Source organism: Zonotrichia albicollis, chromosome 21, assembly GCF_047830755.1.
Source record: "Zonotrichia albicollis isolate bZonAlb1 chromosome 21, bZonAlb1.hap1, whole genome shotgun sequence".
Taxonomy (NCBI): domain Eukaryota; kingdom Metazoa; phylum Chordata; class Aves; order Passeriformes; family Passerellidae; genus Zonotrichia; species Zonotrichia albicollis.
Genome location: NC_133839.1, coordinates 3,391,055 through 3,406,981, shown reverse-complemented (window position 1 = coordinate 3,406,981; position 15,927 = coordinate 3,391,055). Strand labels below are relative to the sequence as shown.

General features: G+C 48.3%; 1 protein-coding gene across 12 annotated transcripts in view; it reads right to left on the bottom strand.

The window, feature by feature from the left end:
- Window positions 1-15,927, bottom strand: part of CACNA1B (calcium voltage-gated channel subunit alpha1 B) — a 316,045-nt gene that overhangs the window by 43,445 nt on the left and 256,673 nt on the right. For all 12 annotated transcript variants that reach the window (XM_074556297.1, XM_074556286.1, XM_074556287.1 and 9 more), the window contains 6 exons: window positions 14,020-14,180; window positions 12,840-12,977; window positions 11,836-12,037; window positions 10,127-10,291; window positions 9,031-9,141; window positions 8,781-8,864 (listed from right to left, as the gene is read on the bottom strand). In XM_074556297.1, the coding sequence (XP_074412398.1) occupies window positions 8,781-8,864; window positions 9,031-9,141; window positions 10,127-10,291; window positions 11,836-12,037; window positions 12,840-12,977; window positions 14,020-14,180 (861 nt within the window). The remainder of the gene's footprint in view (window positions 1-8,780; window positions 8,865-9,030; window positions 9,142-10,126; window positions 10,292-11,835; window positions 12,038-12,839; window positions 12,978-14,019; window positions 14,181-15,927) is intronic.

The window sequence follows — 15,927 nt, the reverse complement described above, 5'->3', positions numbered from 1 at the left end:
TGCTCAAGCCTGATCTTTGCTGTGCACAATCCTTAGGCTCCAAGGAGGAGCAGGAGCACAGGATCCATCTCTGTGGGATCCTGTGGGATCTCCCTCCTCCCACATAACTGCAGCCCAGCAGCAGAAGCATTGTCCTGCTCAGGCTTTGCTAAAACCTCATCAGCACAGCTGCCAGGATGTTTAACACCTGCTTTGGGCTGGGCTCCCTGCAAGCTGAGCTACCCCAGTGCTACCATGGAACAGGGATAGAAATGGGAAAAGGGTTCAAGATGTGCAGTTATGTCTGTGATCCCCCACTCCCTGGGATTTAGATAGACAAAAAGTCCACAGATTTATTTATTTTTCCCCATGTTCCCTATTTAACTCTGGCATTGGCACTTCCTAAAGAGGAGTGAAAGCCTTGGCTCTATGTGGAGCCACTCCCAACCCAGGAAAATCCCCCTCCCACCACCCTGGGATGTTGAAGGGCCGTTCTCAGCACTGCCCGGAGAGAGAGGCCAGTTCCCCACGCTGCTGGGGGCTGCAGGGGCTCCACGGGTGTGTGTGGCACCCTCAGCACCCCACAGACCAAACCCATCCTCCCACACACCTCAGCTCTCCAGGCAGCAATTGGGATGGCATGCAGCCAAAGGGGAAACTCCACATTGCTCTGTTTCTCAGGTAAAACAGTTTTTGGCATCAATTCTTCTCCCACTGAGCCACCTCCGTGCCAGGCACAGATCTGATATCTGGGTTATCAAAGTCATCATTTCCAGGTTGGTTTTTTTTGCTTTCCTGTTGCACAGATGCTCAAAGTGCTCACAACAGACACCGGAGCTTTAGGATTTTATCATCCATCTGAGAAATAATAAATTAGGATTGGAAAATCATTTCTACCTGGCCTGTCAGTATTTTCCTGGAAAAGGAAGGGCTGGTACTGAAGGGCGCCTGGGGGTCTGGGCATGGCCAGGCACTGCCACCACTTCCCACAAGAGGAGATGGGCCATGCATCCCTGGAGAAAACTGGGGAGAGTGGGAAACAGGAAGAATAAACACCACTGATGAAAAGCTAACCTTGAAGGCTGCCCCACCATGGGAGACTGCTCTGTTATTCTTTCTTAGGTTGCTTTCATAGAATCCCAGAATGTTTTGGGTTGGCAGAGACCTTAAAGCCCACCCAGTGCCACCCCTGCCATGGCAGGGACACCTCCCACTGTCCCAGGCTGCTCCCAGCCCTGTCCAGCCTGGCCTTGGGCACTGCCAGGGATCCAGGGGCAGCCACAGCTGCTCTGGGCACCCTGGGCCAGGGCCTGCCCACCCTGCCAGGGAACAATTCCTAATTCCCAGTATCCCATCCATCCTGCCCTCTGGCAGTGGGAGCCATTCCCTGTGTCCTGTACTTCCATCCCCTGTCCCCACTCCCTCTCCAGCTCTCCTGGAGCCCTTTCAGGCCCTGGCAGGGGCTCTGAGCTCTGCCTGGAGCTTCTCCTCTCCAGGTGAGCACCCCCAGCTCCTCCAGTCTGGCTCCAGAGCTCCCTCCAGCCCTTGGAGCATCTCCATGACCTCTCTGGACTCCAGCATCTCCATGTCCTGCTTCTTTGGGGGGCTCCAGAGTTTTCCATGCTGAAAATCAGGAAAGTCACAAAGAGCAGGGCACGGGCACTGCCTGGATCTGTGTCCCAGTGCCTTCAGCAGCAGAGTGGTTTCCTGCCCAGCACAGGAGCTGCTCCCTCTGTCCATAGGGACACAGAAGCAGCAGCAGGAAGAGGCAGCTGACCAAGCCAAGAATGAGATCACTCAGGAAGCTTTAGGACTTCTCTTCATCAGGCATCAATAAAAAGCACCTTATTAATTAATTAATTAAGGAATTACTGATGAGGAAATAGCTGAGTTGCCATGTAAATGTCCATGGTATTGTCAGCACTGAAGGTTTCCTGAATCTTGCACAGGGTCCTGCCTTCATCTGGAGTTTGGGGAATCCACTGCTGATTTTAAGAGGCTGAAGATTTTTCCCACCCGTGTGTGTCTCAAGGATTCTGCCTTGGGAGAGACTTCCTATCAGTCCTTCCATCCTGAATCAGGAATGCTGGAAAAATTATTTTGTGTGTGATGCCCAGAACTCTCCTCATTCCCTGCTTGACAGAATCACAGAATATGCTGAGCTGGGAGGGATTGAAGGGATCCACCAGCCCAGCTTCTGTCCCTGCCCAGACCCTCCAATCTTTGATCAGTAACAGGGACAGCAGCCAAAATTCAGCAAACTGATTTTTCCCTAATACAGTTCACAGCTAACGCCAGAGCCCTTTTCTGCACTGCCTGGGCCAAGTGTGCAGCAATATCTCCAAATTTATCCTGAGTGCTCCCACACATCTGGAAGGGACCCAGCACCATGGAGGATTCCCTTCTTGGCTTGCACTGGGCAAGCTTTGAACTTACACACTGTCTTTTTCTCTGCTGCATGCCAGCAGAAAATTCCCCCCAGAACCCTCCATGAACATGCACGGAGCTTCTGTGCAGCCTGGAAATAAAAATTCACCCTGATTCCTTTCTTAACAGCAACTGTGCAACAGGAAACGTGGATGTTCACAGATCCAAGAGCTGGTGGCAGGTGGCTGAGCAAGGATTTTTGAGAAGCTTTTGGTCTCATAGCCAAAATAATTAAGAATGGAAATATATATACATTTCTGATTGCATTTTCCTTTATGGATTCTTTTTTGTTGAACTGGTGATTTTCAAAGATAAATTTCAATATTTCCCAAGGCATTTTAGGAATAAATTTGCACTTTGGCACTAAATTCCCAGTGGGATCTGGTTCCTGGTACTTTTCAGCTCTGGTCATAATGTGATTTATTCATTTTACTTGGGGTTTTGGGTTTGCATCCAGTGACTCTGTGTCCACTGTTGTGGCAAGATGGGTTCTTCTTTGGGTTGGTGTCACACAGAATTTTCAAATTTAGGGTCCTTCTTTCCCATCATTTTTGATTTGAGGTAAGCAAGTCTGCCATCACCCCAATAATATTTTTGCCTTACAATGCATAGGTTAAAACCCCTGTAAGGCTGTCAGGTGCTTCCTTCAGCAGAGAGCTCCATCCTCTCATCCAAAAAGAAGCCAAACCCAGTTACAGAGAGCTGAATTTGGTACCACCACCTCCAAACCCCAGCGTTTCCAGGTGCAGAACATCCTTCCCTGGCCATCTCCTCCCATTTCCCATGGAAATAAAGCAAGTGGCAGTGTCCCCTTTGGCACAGGGGTGGCACAGGGAGCAGGGACGGGCTATTGGCAACTGCTCAGGTCACCAATGAGCCCAGGGAGGGAGGTGCAGGGCAGAAGCCACTTTGGGGCACGCTGCAGTGAGGCTTTTCCACCAGTGCAATCAGAACTCTCATAAAAAAAAAAAAAACAAAACAAAACCAAACCAAAAACGTATCAAATCAAAGAAAAACGAGAGAAAATCAAAGCAGAGAATTTAAAGAATTGTTTAAATTCAATGAAACCAACCGTGTCCTATATGTGATGTTGTCATGGATGGATATTTGCAAGATTATTTACAAAGTTTTATAGTTTTTTTTTGAGCAGCAGGTGCACAACATACAGACGGAGACATGGTTTTCGCATTGTATGTTGATTGGATGGCGTGATTCAGCAGGTAGATAAGGAAAATAAGGAACAAAAACAGGAAACAAAAGAGAAAATGAGTAATCAGGACAAGCAAAAAGGAAACTCTGAAAAATTTCACTGGAAAAAAACTGTTGGGCTATAGGGGGAGGTGTTATTTTATGGGAACTCCAGAAATAAAAAATGCTTCGAACCAAAAGGGATTCGGAGATCCTTGAGGTAACACAGACAGTGCAGTTGTTATTTGCATTTCAGTTTGTAATGCAAATTTAGAGACAATTCACAAACACTTCTCAGGATGGCTTTTTATATTTCCAGGCATAGAAATAGATGTCAGTTTGCTAAACACCCACTCAGCCTCCAAAGGCTGACTGTGTCCACAAGGACACCTTTTCCTTAATCCCACCTCCTTTCCCTCATTTACTGAGGGTAAAAAAACTGACATTCATGCTTTTGCCTGAGGAAATAAAAAAAATAGATATTCCACTACAATCACAAAGTAAATTACATGTGACATGATCAGGAAAATTAAAACAAAGCAATTATTTCACACATTTCTTTTCCTTTTGTCTTTACTTCTCAGAGAGTTAAAGGTACCAAACAAGGCTGGTGGAAGCCAAGTCTCTCAAGGTGAGGCCACCCAGGATTATTTACCTTTGGAGAACACTTCTAGCTGGAAAATATGGAGGAAAACAGTGCTGTGGCAACAATTTGTGAGCCTGAGCTCAGTGTCCCACCTAGGAAACATCTCCACAGGGACCTGGAAGGTGCTGGGACAGGGACAGCTGCAGGCTGGCACTCAGGGTCACCTTGTGGCTGTCACCTGGACTTGCCAGCTGAGGAAACTCTGTGGGAATGGCTGCCAGGAGGGATGGAGGGACTGAAGGGGCTGCCCCAAGCTCTGCCCAGCTGAGGAGGTGTTGAAGATTGCAATGCAAGTTGTTTTCAATTACCATCTGTATGGCAGATTACCTTTGTCAAGTGGGCAGTTTGCCTTATCTCTCTCTTTGAGTGACCACAATCACTCCTCCCTCGGGAAGGGACATTGCTGATAACAGCTATTGAATGTCACTGCATGACTGATAAGAACTACAGCATCCCATTGGGAGATGTGAGCCCAGAGGGAGGAGCCAAGCATTCCTACCCAGATATAATCCAGAGGTTTTGAGACACCAGCACGGCTTCTCCACTGGATTCCCCAGAGGAACAGCAGCTGCCTCTTCTCACACTGGATCTTCAGAGGAAGAATACATCCTTCTCTACAGATCCCTGCTCCAACAGAACCACCCCTGACACTGCAGGAGGGCTGCAGCCACAATTCCAATGGGACTGCCACCAACACCCTGACCCACAGGGTGTCAGGTTGGGTTCTGACTCTGTCAGTGTTGTTCTAGTGCACTGCATTGTTTATTTTATCCTTTTATTTTTTTTCCTTTCCCTGCTAAAGAACTGTTATTTCCTGCTCCCATAATTTTGCCTGAGAGCACCTTAATTTCAAATTTATAGCAATTCAGAGGGGTGGGGAGGGTTTACATTCTCCATTTCAGGGGAGGCTCCTGCCTGCCTTAGCAGACTCCTGTCTTTGCAAACCAAGACAGGAGGGGAGGCTGGAGCTGAGGAAGGCACATGGAGAAAGGGCCATTCCCTGCTGGGGACACAGCTGTGGGACTGATCCAAGAGCTCTTCTCCTCTCTGCTTATTCGCCGCTCCAGGAGAGTGCCCTGAGGTGAGGAAGATGAGGGGTTGGTTCAGCAGCAGCTGAGTGGATGCTCATCCCCAGCCTTTATTTCCTGCTCTGCCCTACCTGGAATTGCAAAGGGAAAGAGGCTGGGCAGAGGCCACAGCTGGGCTGTGAGTGAGGCACCTCCTGTTCCTCACCACCATCCTGCACGTTCACATCTCTGCATCAGCTCTTTCAGCCCTTTTTTTCTGCATTTTTCTGAACTTGGTTCTATTTTGGAACTATTGGTTCAAAATTGGATCAGACTGGTTCTGTTGGTTCATTTTTCTACATTGGTGCTTGTGGCAGCAGCTCTCTGGCCACAGAGAGAAACACAACTTTCCCAGGCCTTTCTGGGGCAGGCTGTGAGATCAGAGAAAAGAATGAGATAAGTAAGATAAAATTCTTATCTTAACCTGCTGCACCTGTTATTGTGCACATGTGGAATGTGTTATGGAGATTTGTTTACCAGGGGGTGGTTTCTTAGTTAGCCACTGGTGATGGTGTTTGGATTGGACCCACAGGTTGGGTCCACCTGTGTTGTGACTATCTGAAAGGGTGATGAGTTTCTTAATTAGGACAAAAAAGTGATTGCTCAGCCTTCTGAGACTCATGGAGTCAGTGCTAATTATTACCCAGCTGGGGGCTTGCGGCAACAGGTTCTCAATACCAGAAGTATTTAAATCAGGTGAAATTGCAGTTTAACAAATTATCCCAAAGCTGGCCATGTGGGGCAGGAACAGAGGGCTGCATCCTTCTGCTGCTTTTCCATCCTCAGGACTGGAAGGGGAAAATCGTACAATCTTGGAATGGTTTGGGATGGAAGGGACCTTAAAGCCCATTTTCTTCCCCCACCTGCCATAGGCATTGACCTTCCACTGCCCTAGGTTGCTCCAAGCCCTGTCCAGCCTGGCTTTGAGGGCAGGAAGGTTTTGGTGGCAGTGGAGAGTCTGTACAAGACCATATCGACCACATTCCACTGGCTGAAGTGGAATGAATTCCATGAGGGGCATCCTGCCAGCTGCCATTATCAATCCCATTATCAATCCCATTATCAGTTTGAGTTTCAGGGCACCACTGCCAACACCCAGTGCCAGAACAAAGCAGGGGTGTTCAGGCCTGGCCATCAATGTCCCCTGCAAGCAAGCTGAGCTGCTCAGGGCACTGTGCAGATCCCTCTGATCCCTGTCCACTGTCCCTGGGGGAGGCTGGCATGGATGTGTGTGGCTTAGGGAAGTGTGTGCTGGTGGCTGTCCCCTGGGGATGGAGGCTGCTGGGGAGAGCAGGCAGGAGCTGCATCAAAGAAGTGCTGAAAACCAAGTTTAGAAAGAAAAGTGGCAGGGGACGATCACCCATGGGCAATCTCTGTCTGAAGGGAAAAGCAGAGAAGGAGATCTGGTGGCCACATAGAAATCAGGGAACTGTTCAAGTTGGAAAAGGTCTCAGAAATTATTGAGATTCCCCCTGCACTGCCAAGGCCACCATTAAACACTGTCCCCAAGTGCCAAATGCACACAGCTTTCAAATCCCTGCAGGGATGGGGACTCCACCTGTTCCAGTGCCTGACCACTCCTTCCATGCAGCAATTATTCCTAATATCCACCCTAATCTTCCTCTGGAGCAATCTGAGGCTCTTTCCCGTTGCCTTGCTGCTTCCTACTTGGGGAAGAGATCAACCCCTCGAGGGTTCTGCAGAAGGGAGAGAACTCAGAGAGAGCAGAGACGCCCAAGACTGAGAGCTCAGGGCTGGAGTGGTCCTGGGGACATCTGGCTTTTATATGCGAGATGTTTTGTGATCAGCTCCATGTTGGACACTGCCAGGGGAATCTGGTGACCTCCTTCAGAAAATCCTCTCTTAGTACTGAATGGATTCAGTTGCTCATAAACCAAAAAACCTCTTCTTTCCCACCTGGGAGGAGAAGGGAAAGGCACTTGGGTCCCTGGGAGCTTAGCCCTGTTGGGGTTTTAGGGGTAATTCCCACAACTCTGCAAAGGCTTTGATGCTGAAATGTCTCAGAGCCCAGCCTGACCCAGTTCCCTGGCTGGGCCATCCTGGGAGCTGGAGGGAGAGGCAATGTCCCATTAACTGAGCAGGGAAGGGCAGCACTGTGGCTGCTCCTTGCCTATAAAATAGCTCCAAAAATGAGGATTTTAGCAGCATGTGGGCTTGCTGTTGAGAAGCAGAAACCTTCCTGAAGGAGAAGACACCAGTCTGGGAGCAACCAGAAACTCCCTTACCCTGTGTGAGCTGTCAGTGCTGCTTCCTCCCAGGAAAAGTGGCCAAAGTGGGGCTGGAAAAGCTTCAATCTGTTTGTGGCTGACTTGCAAATATTTTCACAAATTTTCAAACCATGGCAAAAGTTTGGGTGCACTTGGCAAGAAAACACATCCCATGGCAGAAGGAGTGGGGACAAGCACCCTGTGCCTTCCCACAGTGCTCAGAGAGGGTGAGCTGAGTAACTTCAGCCTGGCTGCACTGAAAACAAAATCCAAAGCCTACAACATAGGATTCACCAGCAGATAAATGAACATCATTTGTATGGGGAGGAAATCCTGGGGGGTTGTACATTATTTTGTACCAAGGAGGTTAAATAAAAATGCATTTTGTTAGAAACAGTCACATGGTCTTCACCACCACCTGTAAAGGAACGTGAGGAGCACAGTTCTGAGCACACACAAACAGATCTACAGGCAAACCCCTGGGACTGAGGAAAAAAGTTATGGTCAAGTTCAAATTCATCACATCTGATACATCATCAGCTACAACATGCACTGGGACAGGAGAGGAGCAATTTATACATCAGGTAATATCAGACTGTCAGGGATTGAGACAGACATTGGCTGCCCTTAAGGAAAAATCCTTCAGAATTTAATGATGAGTCTGGCCACTTTGTGAGATGTACAAGGCTTGTTAGCAGGGAGACAGCAGCCCTTGTAGGGCTGGCCAGAAATCCTATGTGAGAGCTGTTTGTTTATTCATTGCCCCACAGAGGTTTTGTGACAGGATCAGACTCTTCACCTCTTCCCTTCCCCATGTCCCTGTCACTTCCCTTCACCCTCACCCTGCCCTGTGACCCACACTGGGCAGGAACCCCAAGGGCCAGACACATGCCCTGCAAAAAACCTCCCACATTAACACAGCAGAATCCCTTTGATCTTTTCCCTCTCTAAATTCATCAGGATTTTTCCATGAACAGGCAGAAAAGGCCTGGGGATGGAGTAGTTTGCTGCAGGAGAGAAGGAGCTGCTTCCTGGCAGAGTCACGAGCACTGTGCTTCTCATTAGAGCCTTCCCTGTTTGGGGCAGACAGCTGTGCTCAGCTGAGCTCATGGAACAGGGTCAGCCAAGGCCACCATGACTCCCAGAGGCAGCTCCAGGGAAAAAGGCTGGTAGGGAGAAGGTTCAGTGTCTTGACAGGGCACAGCTTTGTTTATAAATGAAATAAATTGAGCAAACTGTACTTACCGCAATCTCTGTTACTAAAATATCAGTAATACTTCCCAACACTGTTACAAAATCAAAGACATTCCAGGCATCTCGGAAATAATTCTGCCAAATGAGAACACAAGGGAAATAGAAAGATCCAGAGGTTATTTTTTTATTGCCAGCACAGGTCAGGGATTTTTTTGTTTGTTTCTTTTTAAATGTGCATCATGAAATGCGAGCATTTCATTGAGAGAGGAAAGAGGTGGAAGGGAAGGAGGAAGGCACCTACCAGCACACCAAAGGCAATGATCTTCAGCACACATTCCATGGAAAACATGGATGTAAACACAATATTCAGGCATTTCAGCATTTCTTCGTATGCTTCTGGAGCATCATAGAACTAAAGCGGGATGGAAGAAGGGCTGTTACTGGAAGATCACTGACAGACTAAAACCTTCCCCAGCTGATTCCTGCTCATTTTAGTCAGGATTCTGTGCTCACTTTGAGCAGGATTTGGGGTTACAACACAATTATTCCTGTCTCTCTTGCTCCATCCTGTACTGAGGGGGCAGCTGGAATATCCTCAGCAGTGCAGACTGTTGCTGAGGGACATCCCCCTGTAAGCACAGCACGGACCAGGAGGGAGGAAGGGCATTTTCCATCCTTGTCACAGGACAAGTGCAGAACTGTTCCTTCCACTAATATGGGGACTCCTTGATTGTGAAGATACTCTAAGATAGGCAAGGGATAGGAGGGGACATCATCCACCTGTGTCTCTTCCTCCACTCTGGATCACATCCCAGGAGCCTGATGCTGTTCCAAAATTGAGTAATTTCACAGAATGATAGAAATGGCTTGAGTTGGAAGGGACCTTAAATCTCATCCAGTGTCACCCCTGCCATGGCAGGGACACCTTCCACTGTCCCAGGTGCTCCCAGCCCTGCCCAGCCTGGCCTTGGGCACTGCCGAGATCCAGGGACACCCTGTGCCAGGGCCTGCCCACCCTCACAGGGAACAATTCCTCCCTAATATCCCATCTAACTCTACTCTGTTTCAGTTGGAATTTCCATGGCCTGACTGGACTTTGAGTAGCCCCAAGACCCTGCTCTGCAGGAGAAAGCTCAGGCTGGGCTGGAGATCAGGACCTGCAGATCCCCGTTCCCATCCCATGGTCACACACTCAAAGGGGCTGAGCCCAACCACCACTCTGCAAGGAAGCCCATGGTGGGATCTCATCCCAGCAAATCCACCTCCCTCAGGGGCCAAAGGAATCCCACCAGGCACATGGGGAGTGGTGGTTGCTCTGCTGAGATCCCCAGCTCTCAAGGTGAGTGTCTCTCCAGCTAACAGCCCAAAATTCCAAGATTCAGGAAGGTCCCACTCACCTTCATCATGAGGACGATGGTGTTGAGAGCAATCATGACCATGATAAAGTACTCAAAGGGAGGGGACACCACGAATTTCCACATCTTGTACTGGAAGGATTGCTTGTTCTGAGGCATGTAGCGGGTCAGGGGCTTGGCACTTATGGCAAAGTCTATGCAGGCCCTCTACAAAACAAAAAGGGGATGAAACAGTGCCACAAAAAGGGCTGGAAGTCTTTATTCATCGGGATGTGCTTGGGAGAGTGAGCAGAGCATTAACACCAAGTGAGTACTGGCTGTTCCTGTAAAATGCAGCACAGGATCCCCAAATCCTGATCCATTCTCCTGGAATATTTACCCTTTAACATTCCAATGCTCCTTGCAGTCCTACCACATTCCATTAGAGCCCAGCTTCTCCTAGGTCCTGATCCCTTCCCACTTCTAAAAACATTTCCAATTCCTCCTGATGGGTGATTGTAGGAATCAGAGGATTGGTAAAGATGTTATTTGTTGTTTTTAAAAAGTATTGTGGAACTTGGGTGTGTCCTCTCTCACAGCAACACGCAAAGAGCTCAGAATGTTTCGTAAAATGAGAACTGAATTTACCAATAAATCATACACCAAAAGCACTTGGGGGATCTCTCTCCCAGAGATCCCTTTCACTGGCTATTTCTGTTCACTTTATTATGAATATAAAAGTGATAAAAATTTATTTCTACAAGAGGTTTTGATTCTGGAGTGTTTTCTCAACTTGAATTTACATAAAAATTGCAAGTCTGAAATCACTTTCTGCTCAGTTGGAAAATAACATGGGTAAAGCTCTCTAAATATTCTGCTTTATTTTGGACTTTTTGTTCATTTAGACAAACAAGGAACTAATTAAAAATCACTTCAAAATTCATCTCTTTTCATCAAAAATCAGGTTCCAGTTTCAAAATATATGAAAAGAGATGGTTCTTCCCAAAAGAGGTCATTGAGGCTGTGGGACCCTGGAGGAAGGATGCTGCAGATGCTAAAAATCTGCATGGATTGAGAAGGAAACTGGATACACCCATGGCAGGAAGATACACAGATGCCAGTAACTAAAGAAAAATTATGGTATTTTGGGGGGCTCTAAAGAAAAGCCTCACAGCTTTTTCTGCCTTGGTCATACACTCTTCTCAAGGCATCTCCTTCTGACTGCTGCCAGGAAGAAAAATCCCAGCCAGGCACAAAATTAACCTTGAGAGAGGAGTTTTCACAGTAGTTGAACCTCATTTGGTTTCTGAGGTCTGCCCTCAAGGTTTGCCTCCCTCTACTCCTCCACACTCGAGCAAACAAAATCATGGAATGGTTTGGGCTGGAAAGGACCTTAAATCCCATCCACTGCCATCCCTGCCATGGCAGGGACACCTTCCACCATCCCAGGCTGCTCCCAGCCCTGCCCAGCCTGGCCTGGGACACTGCCAGGGATGGGGCAGCATCTGCCAGGGCCTCCCCATCCTCACTGTGGTGTGGTCCAGGGGGATGTTTGACAGTGGTTCCCAACAGGAAGCACTTGGGGGCTCTCCCTGGGGTTTGTTTTATGCAGGAGCTGAAACAGCCACTCATTTTTTTGCTCTCTACACAACACACCCTCCAATAACCACTGCTCTCCAGACCCCCAGCACAGGGGGAGTGGGGATATCCACTGGTATCCAGCAGCTCTGAGCCCCTGGAACACCAGCTCTGGAGTCACAAGAGGTGGGTACCTCGTTTTTCTCGAGGCTGCACTCTGACATCACTTTATCTCCTTGCTCCTGGAAGGTGATGATGATTAACGCCACAAAGATGTTGACAAAGAAAAAAGGGAAGACAACAAAATACACCACGTAAAAGATGGACATTTCCATCCTGTAGCCAGGGCTGGGCCCCTGTTCCTCGTAGGTGGCATCCACCGAGTGCTTCAGCACACTGCAAGCAAATGCAAAGAGAGAGGAAAGGTCAACACAATCCCTGGGAAGCACCAAGGACCCCCTGAGAATCACTCCCTGGCCTTCACTCTCATGCAGGGTTTTCCACATATGCTCAGGAAAAGCTTGCTCCCATCCACGAGGCTGGGAAAAGTTTTCCTTGAGGATATTTTTAGGGAAACCCTTTGTTCTCACCATTCTGCAGAATGGTGGAGATTTGCTGTGCCCAGATCCACTGATCCCCCCTGACCTCCCAAAGGGGAGAGGATCCAGCTGGATCTGGCTTCTCTTCTCTGGTCAACAGGGATGGAGTAAGAGTGGGGAAAGAGAGGTGTTGATGACATCCAAGTAGGGGAACACAGTGAGGGACTGGGAAAGGGAGGCTGGTGCTGTTTTAGTCTTTATTTCATGAAAGAGTTGAACGTGGAGGCGGAGAAGCTCTGGCCACACACTGCACTCCACGTGTGCCAAAATAAAGTCATTTGCTGAACAGGAAATGTCATTTGGGGCCTGTCACACCCAGCAGACTTTCAGCAGAGCTCACAACACTTTTCCCCCTTCATTTTCTACCATTTCCATTATCAGTTTTACCCCTGAGAAAGGTGTGCGAGTCCAAAAGCCTGAAGCAAGAACTGAAAACTTTCAGAGAAAACACAGAGCTCTGCCTGCTGGTTCATCCAATAATCACACAAAACTTAGCTGATAAAGGACTTTTCTCATTTCCCAGGTCACCTGCTGTCCCTCAGAGCTTTGGGGACCTGCTTTACCTGCACCATCAGCCCCTGCCAGGGCCATGTACTCACGTTGGCCACCCTTCCCCTGTGGACACGGTGAAGAGCGTGAGCAGAGCCCAGAGCACATTGTCGTAGTGGAACTCGTATTTTTTCCATTCCCTGGGCTGTGCTTCCACCTCATTTTTTTCATAATCGAGGTACTGGCCCCTAGGAAAAAGAGATTTGGAGCCAATGAGAGAATTAAAGCAGATCAGGCATTTCTTAGCACTCAGGAGTGTTGGAAAGCCCCAGCAGCACAGTCTGGACTGTGTTGTGGGTTAAAGACAAAGGGACTCCCTTGAAGTCTATGACAGAAGTAAAAGCCAATTTTTGAGCCAGTTCTAGCCATGGGAACTGGACCTGAGGTCTGAAAATGGAAGAGATTTTAATCAGGGCATTCACTCATTCATTAGGCAAAGCCAACCATGAACACCTTGCCTGCCCCTCAACTGTCTGACCCCACATGAAACTTTTGCTTGATGGGGAAACACCTCTGCCTTCTGCTCCAGGGTTGAATCTAATTCCTAAATGTATCCCACTCTGAGGGGCCTGGCATGTGGAGAATCCTCTCCAACCTACCTTAGTCTGTAATTTCACATTCCTCTCTGTAATTTAGCTGCATTTTTCCAAGGAAGAACTGCACTGACAGCCCCTAGGACCCCACCAGGGATGAGCCCTGCAGGTGCCAGGCAGCAGGAGAGGGGTGGGCAGAGCAGACAGTGCTGAGGAGGTGCTTTGGGTGCCAAGAAAAAAGCTAATGAGATGCACAACACACCTTGCCAGCCTGCTGGGAAGAACAAAGCATGACAGGGATTTTAAGATATTCACATCCTGTCCCTGTCCTCGCTAATTAGTTGCTCTTTAACGTCCCACGCTTCTGATTATTTATTCAGTGTGTTTTTCTAATTCATAAGAGCTCTAAGAATGGAGGCAACAGGTGGAAAGAGGAGTCACACTATCACAATCTCTTCTCAAACATCACACTTAGCTTTCCCAGGAAAGAAGCTGCCTCCCCTGTATCTTGAAGATCAGAGCCAGGAATAACAGCTGCTAAAGAAAAAGAAGGGAAAATTCACCTCCAGGGTACCTGAGCTGAATTATTGCTTTTATTTACAGGAGACTCTTCCCACTGAGCAAATCCCTGCCTTTGGGCCAGCCTGGGGAGCTGGAGGAAGCTGCTCCCTGCCACATTCCCTGCTCCCAGCTGTACCTGCAGTCCTTCTCCAGCTCCTTGGACTCGTCCGTGCAGTAGAAGAAGCGGCCCTTGAAGAGCTGCACGGCGATGACGGCGAAGATGAACATGAAGAGCATGTAAACAATGAGGATGTTGAGGACGTTCTTCAGGGAGTTCACCACGCAGTCAAACACAGCCTGGGGAGGCAGGGGGACAAGGTCAAGGGGTGGGAAGAAAGGAAGAGTTCATCCAAAATCTTGGCACCACCATTTAAACACACTCAGGGAATCACAGAAGGTTTGGGCTGGAAGGGACCTTGAAGATCATCTCACTCCCCCCTTCCACTGCCCAGGCTGCTCCAAGCCCCATCCAGCTTAACCTTGGACACTTCCAGGGATCCAGGGACAGCCACAGCTGCTCTGGACACCCTGTGCCAGGGCCTGCCCACCCTCACAGGGAACAATCCCTTCCCAATATCCCACCTAAATCCCTCTAATTTGGGACTCATTACCCATCCCACCACCCATGGATGCTTCAATGGATTTTTGCTTCCCAAACATTTCCCAAAGTCGTGAGAAATAACTCCAGCTTCCTTTATCTCCTGCTTTATCCACAACTTTGGCTGTGCCACTGAATCTTCTGATGCTGCTCATAACATTTATAAAGACAATCACAGCTTGTCAAGACAATATTAGTCCTGAGCAAACATTTCATTATAAAATGAAAATTGTACTGGTTTTGATTTTACTTCCAGTGGTTGGATAAAAACTGTTGGAATAATTAGGAAAAAATACCAGAAACAAAGCAACCAAATGATTTGAATAAATATTTTTATAAAGAGCTGTCTGTCAAAATGAGGTGTGACTAATGTAGTCAACATGTGCACTCCCAAGCTCCCTGCAAAGAACTCCTCAAATCCATTTCCTACGTGGGTATGAGGCCCTGATTCATTACAAGTAATTTGCAGTTTCATTTTAGTCAGAAGTTTGTCATAATACCAGAAATTGAGCAGTCCCTGCCCGAGCACAGGGTTTGTACAATCCTGCTTCTGTTCCTCTGAATGGAAGTGAATCATTCACAGAATTACTCCTGATGCAACTGTCTCAGGTTGCAAATGTGAGATGTGGCAGGAGGTGTCAATTCTATTGTTATTCTCTGCTAATGGGTCAGCCCTTAAAACCAGTTGGGGCACTTTTCTTTATCTCTTCCAGGACCCATTCTCCCAGCAGGAGGGAGGGGAGGAATTTGTCGTTAACGGGCCATTGAGTGTCCCTGCATGGTTGATCCAATTCCATCATCCCATTGGGAGATGCTCTGCCCAAGGGGAGGAGCCAAGCATTCCTACTTGGATATAATCTGAGGATTGGAACAGCACAGCAGCCTTTGCCCACTTCATTCCCAGAAGAGCAGCTTTCTTCTTGCTCTGAATTTCCAGAGGGAGCCCAGGCCCATCTGCAGCAGCCCTGGAGCTGCAGAGGAAAACTCCCCCCTTGTGCAGGATCCGTGCTGCAGCAGAGCCACAGCTGGCACTGCAGGAGGGCTGAGCCCCCCTGGGATGGGGCTGGGACACCCCCTGACACACAGGGGGCAGGGACTGCTCTCACTCTGGCAGTGTTGTTTTGTTGTTGTTTTGGATTACTGCATTTTATTTTCCCTGCTAAAGAACTGTTATTCTTACTCCCATATCTTTGCCTGAGAGCCCATTAATTTCAAAATCATAACAATTCAGAGGGAGGGGGTTTACATTTTCCATTTCAAGTGAGGCTCCTGCCTTCCTTAGCAGATACCTGTCTTTTCAAACCCAGACAGCAACCTCGGAATCCTGATGGAAATCCCTCTGATCAACCCAGAAATCCTGATGGAAATCTCTCTGATCTGCCCAGAAGTCCTGATGGAAATCTCTTTGATCAGCCCAGAAATCCTAATGGAAATCCCTCTGATTGG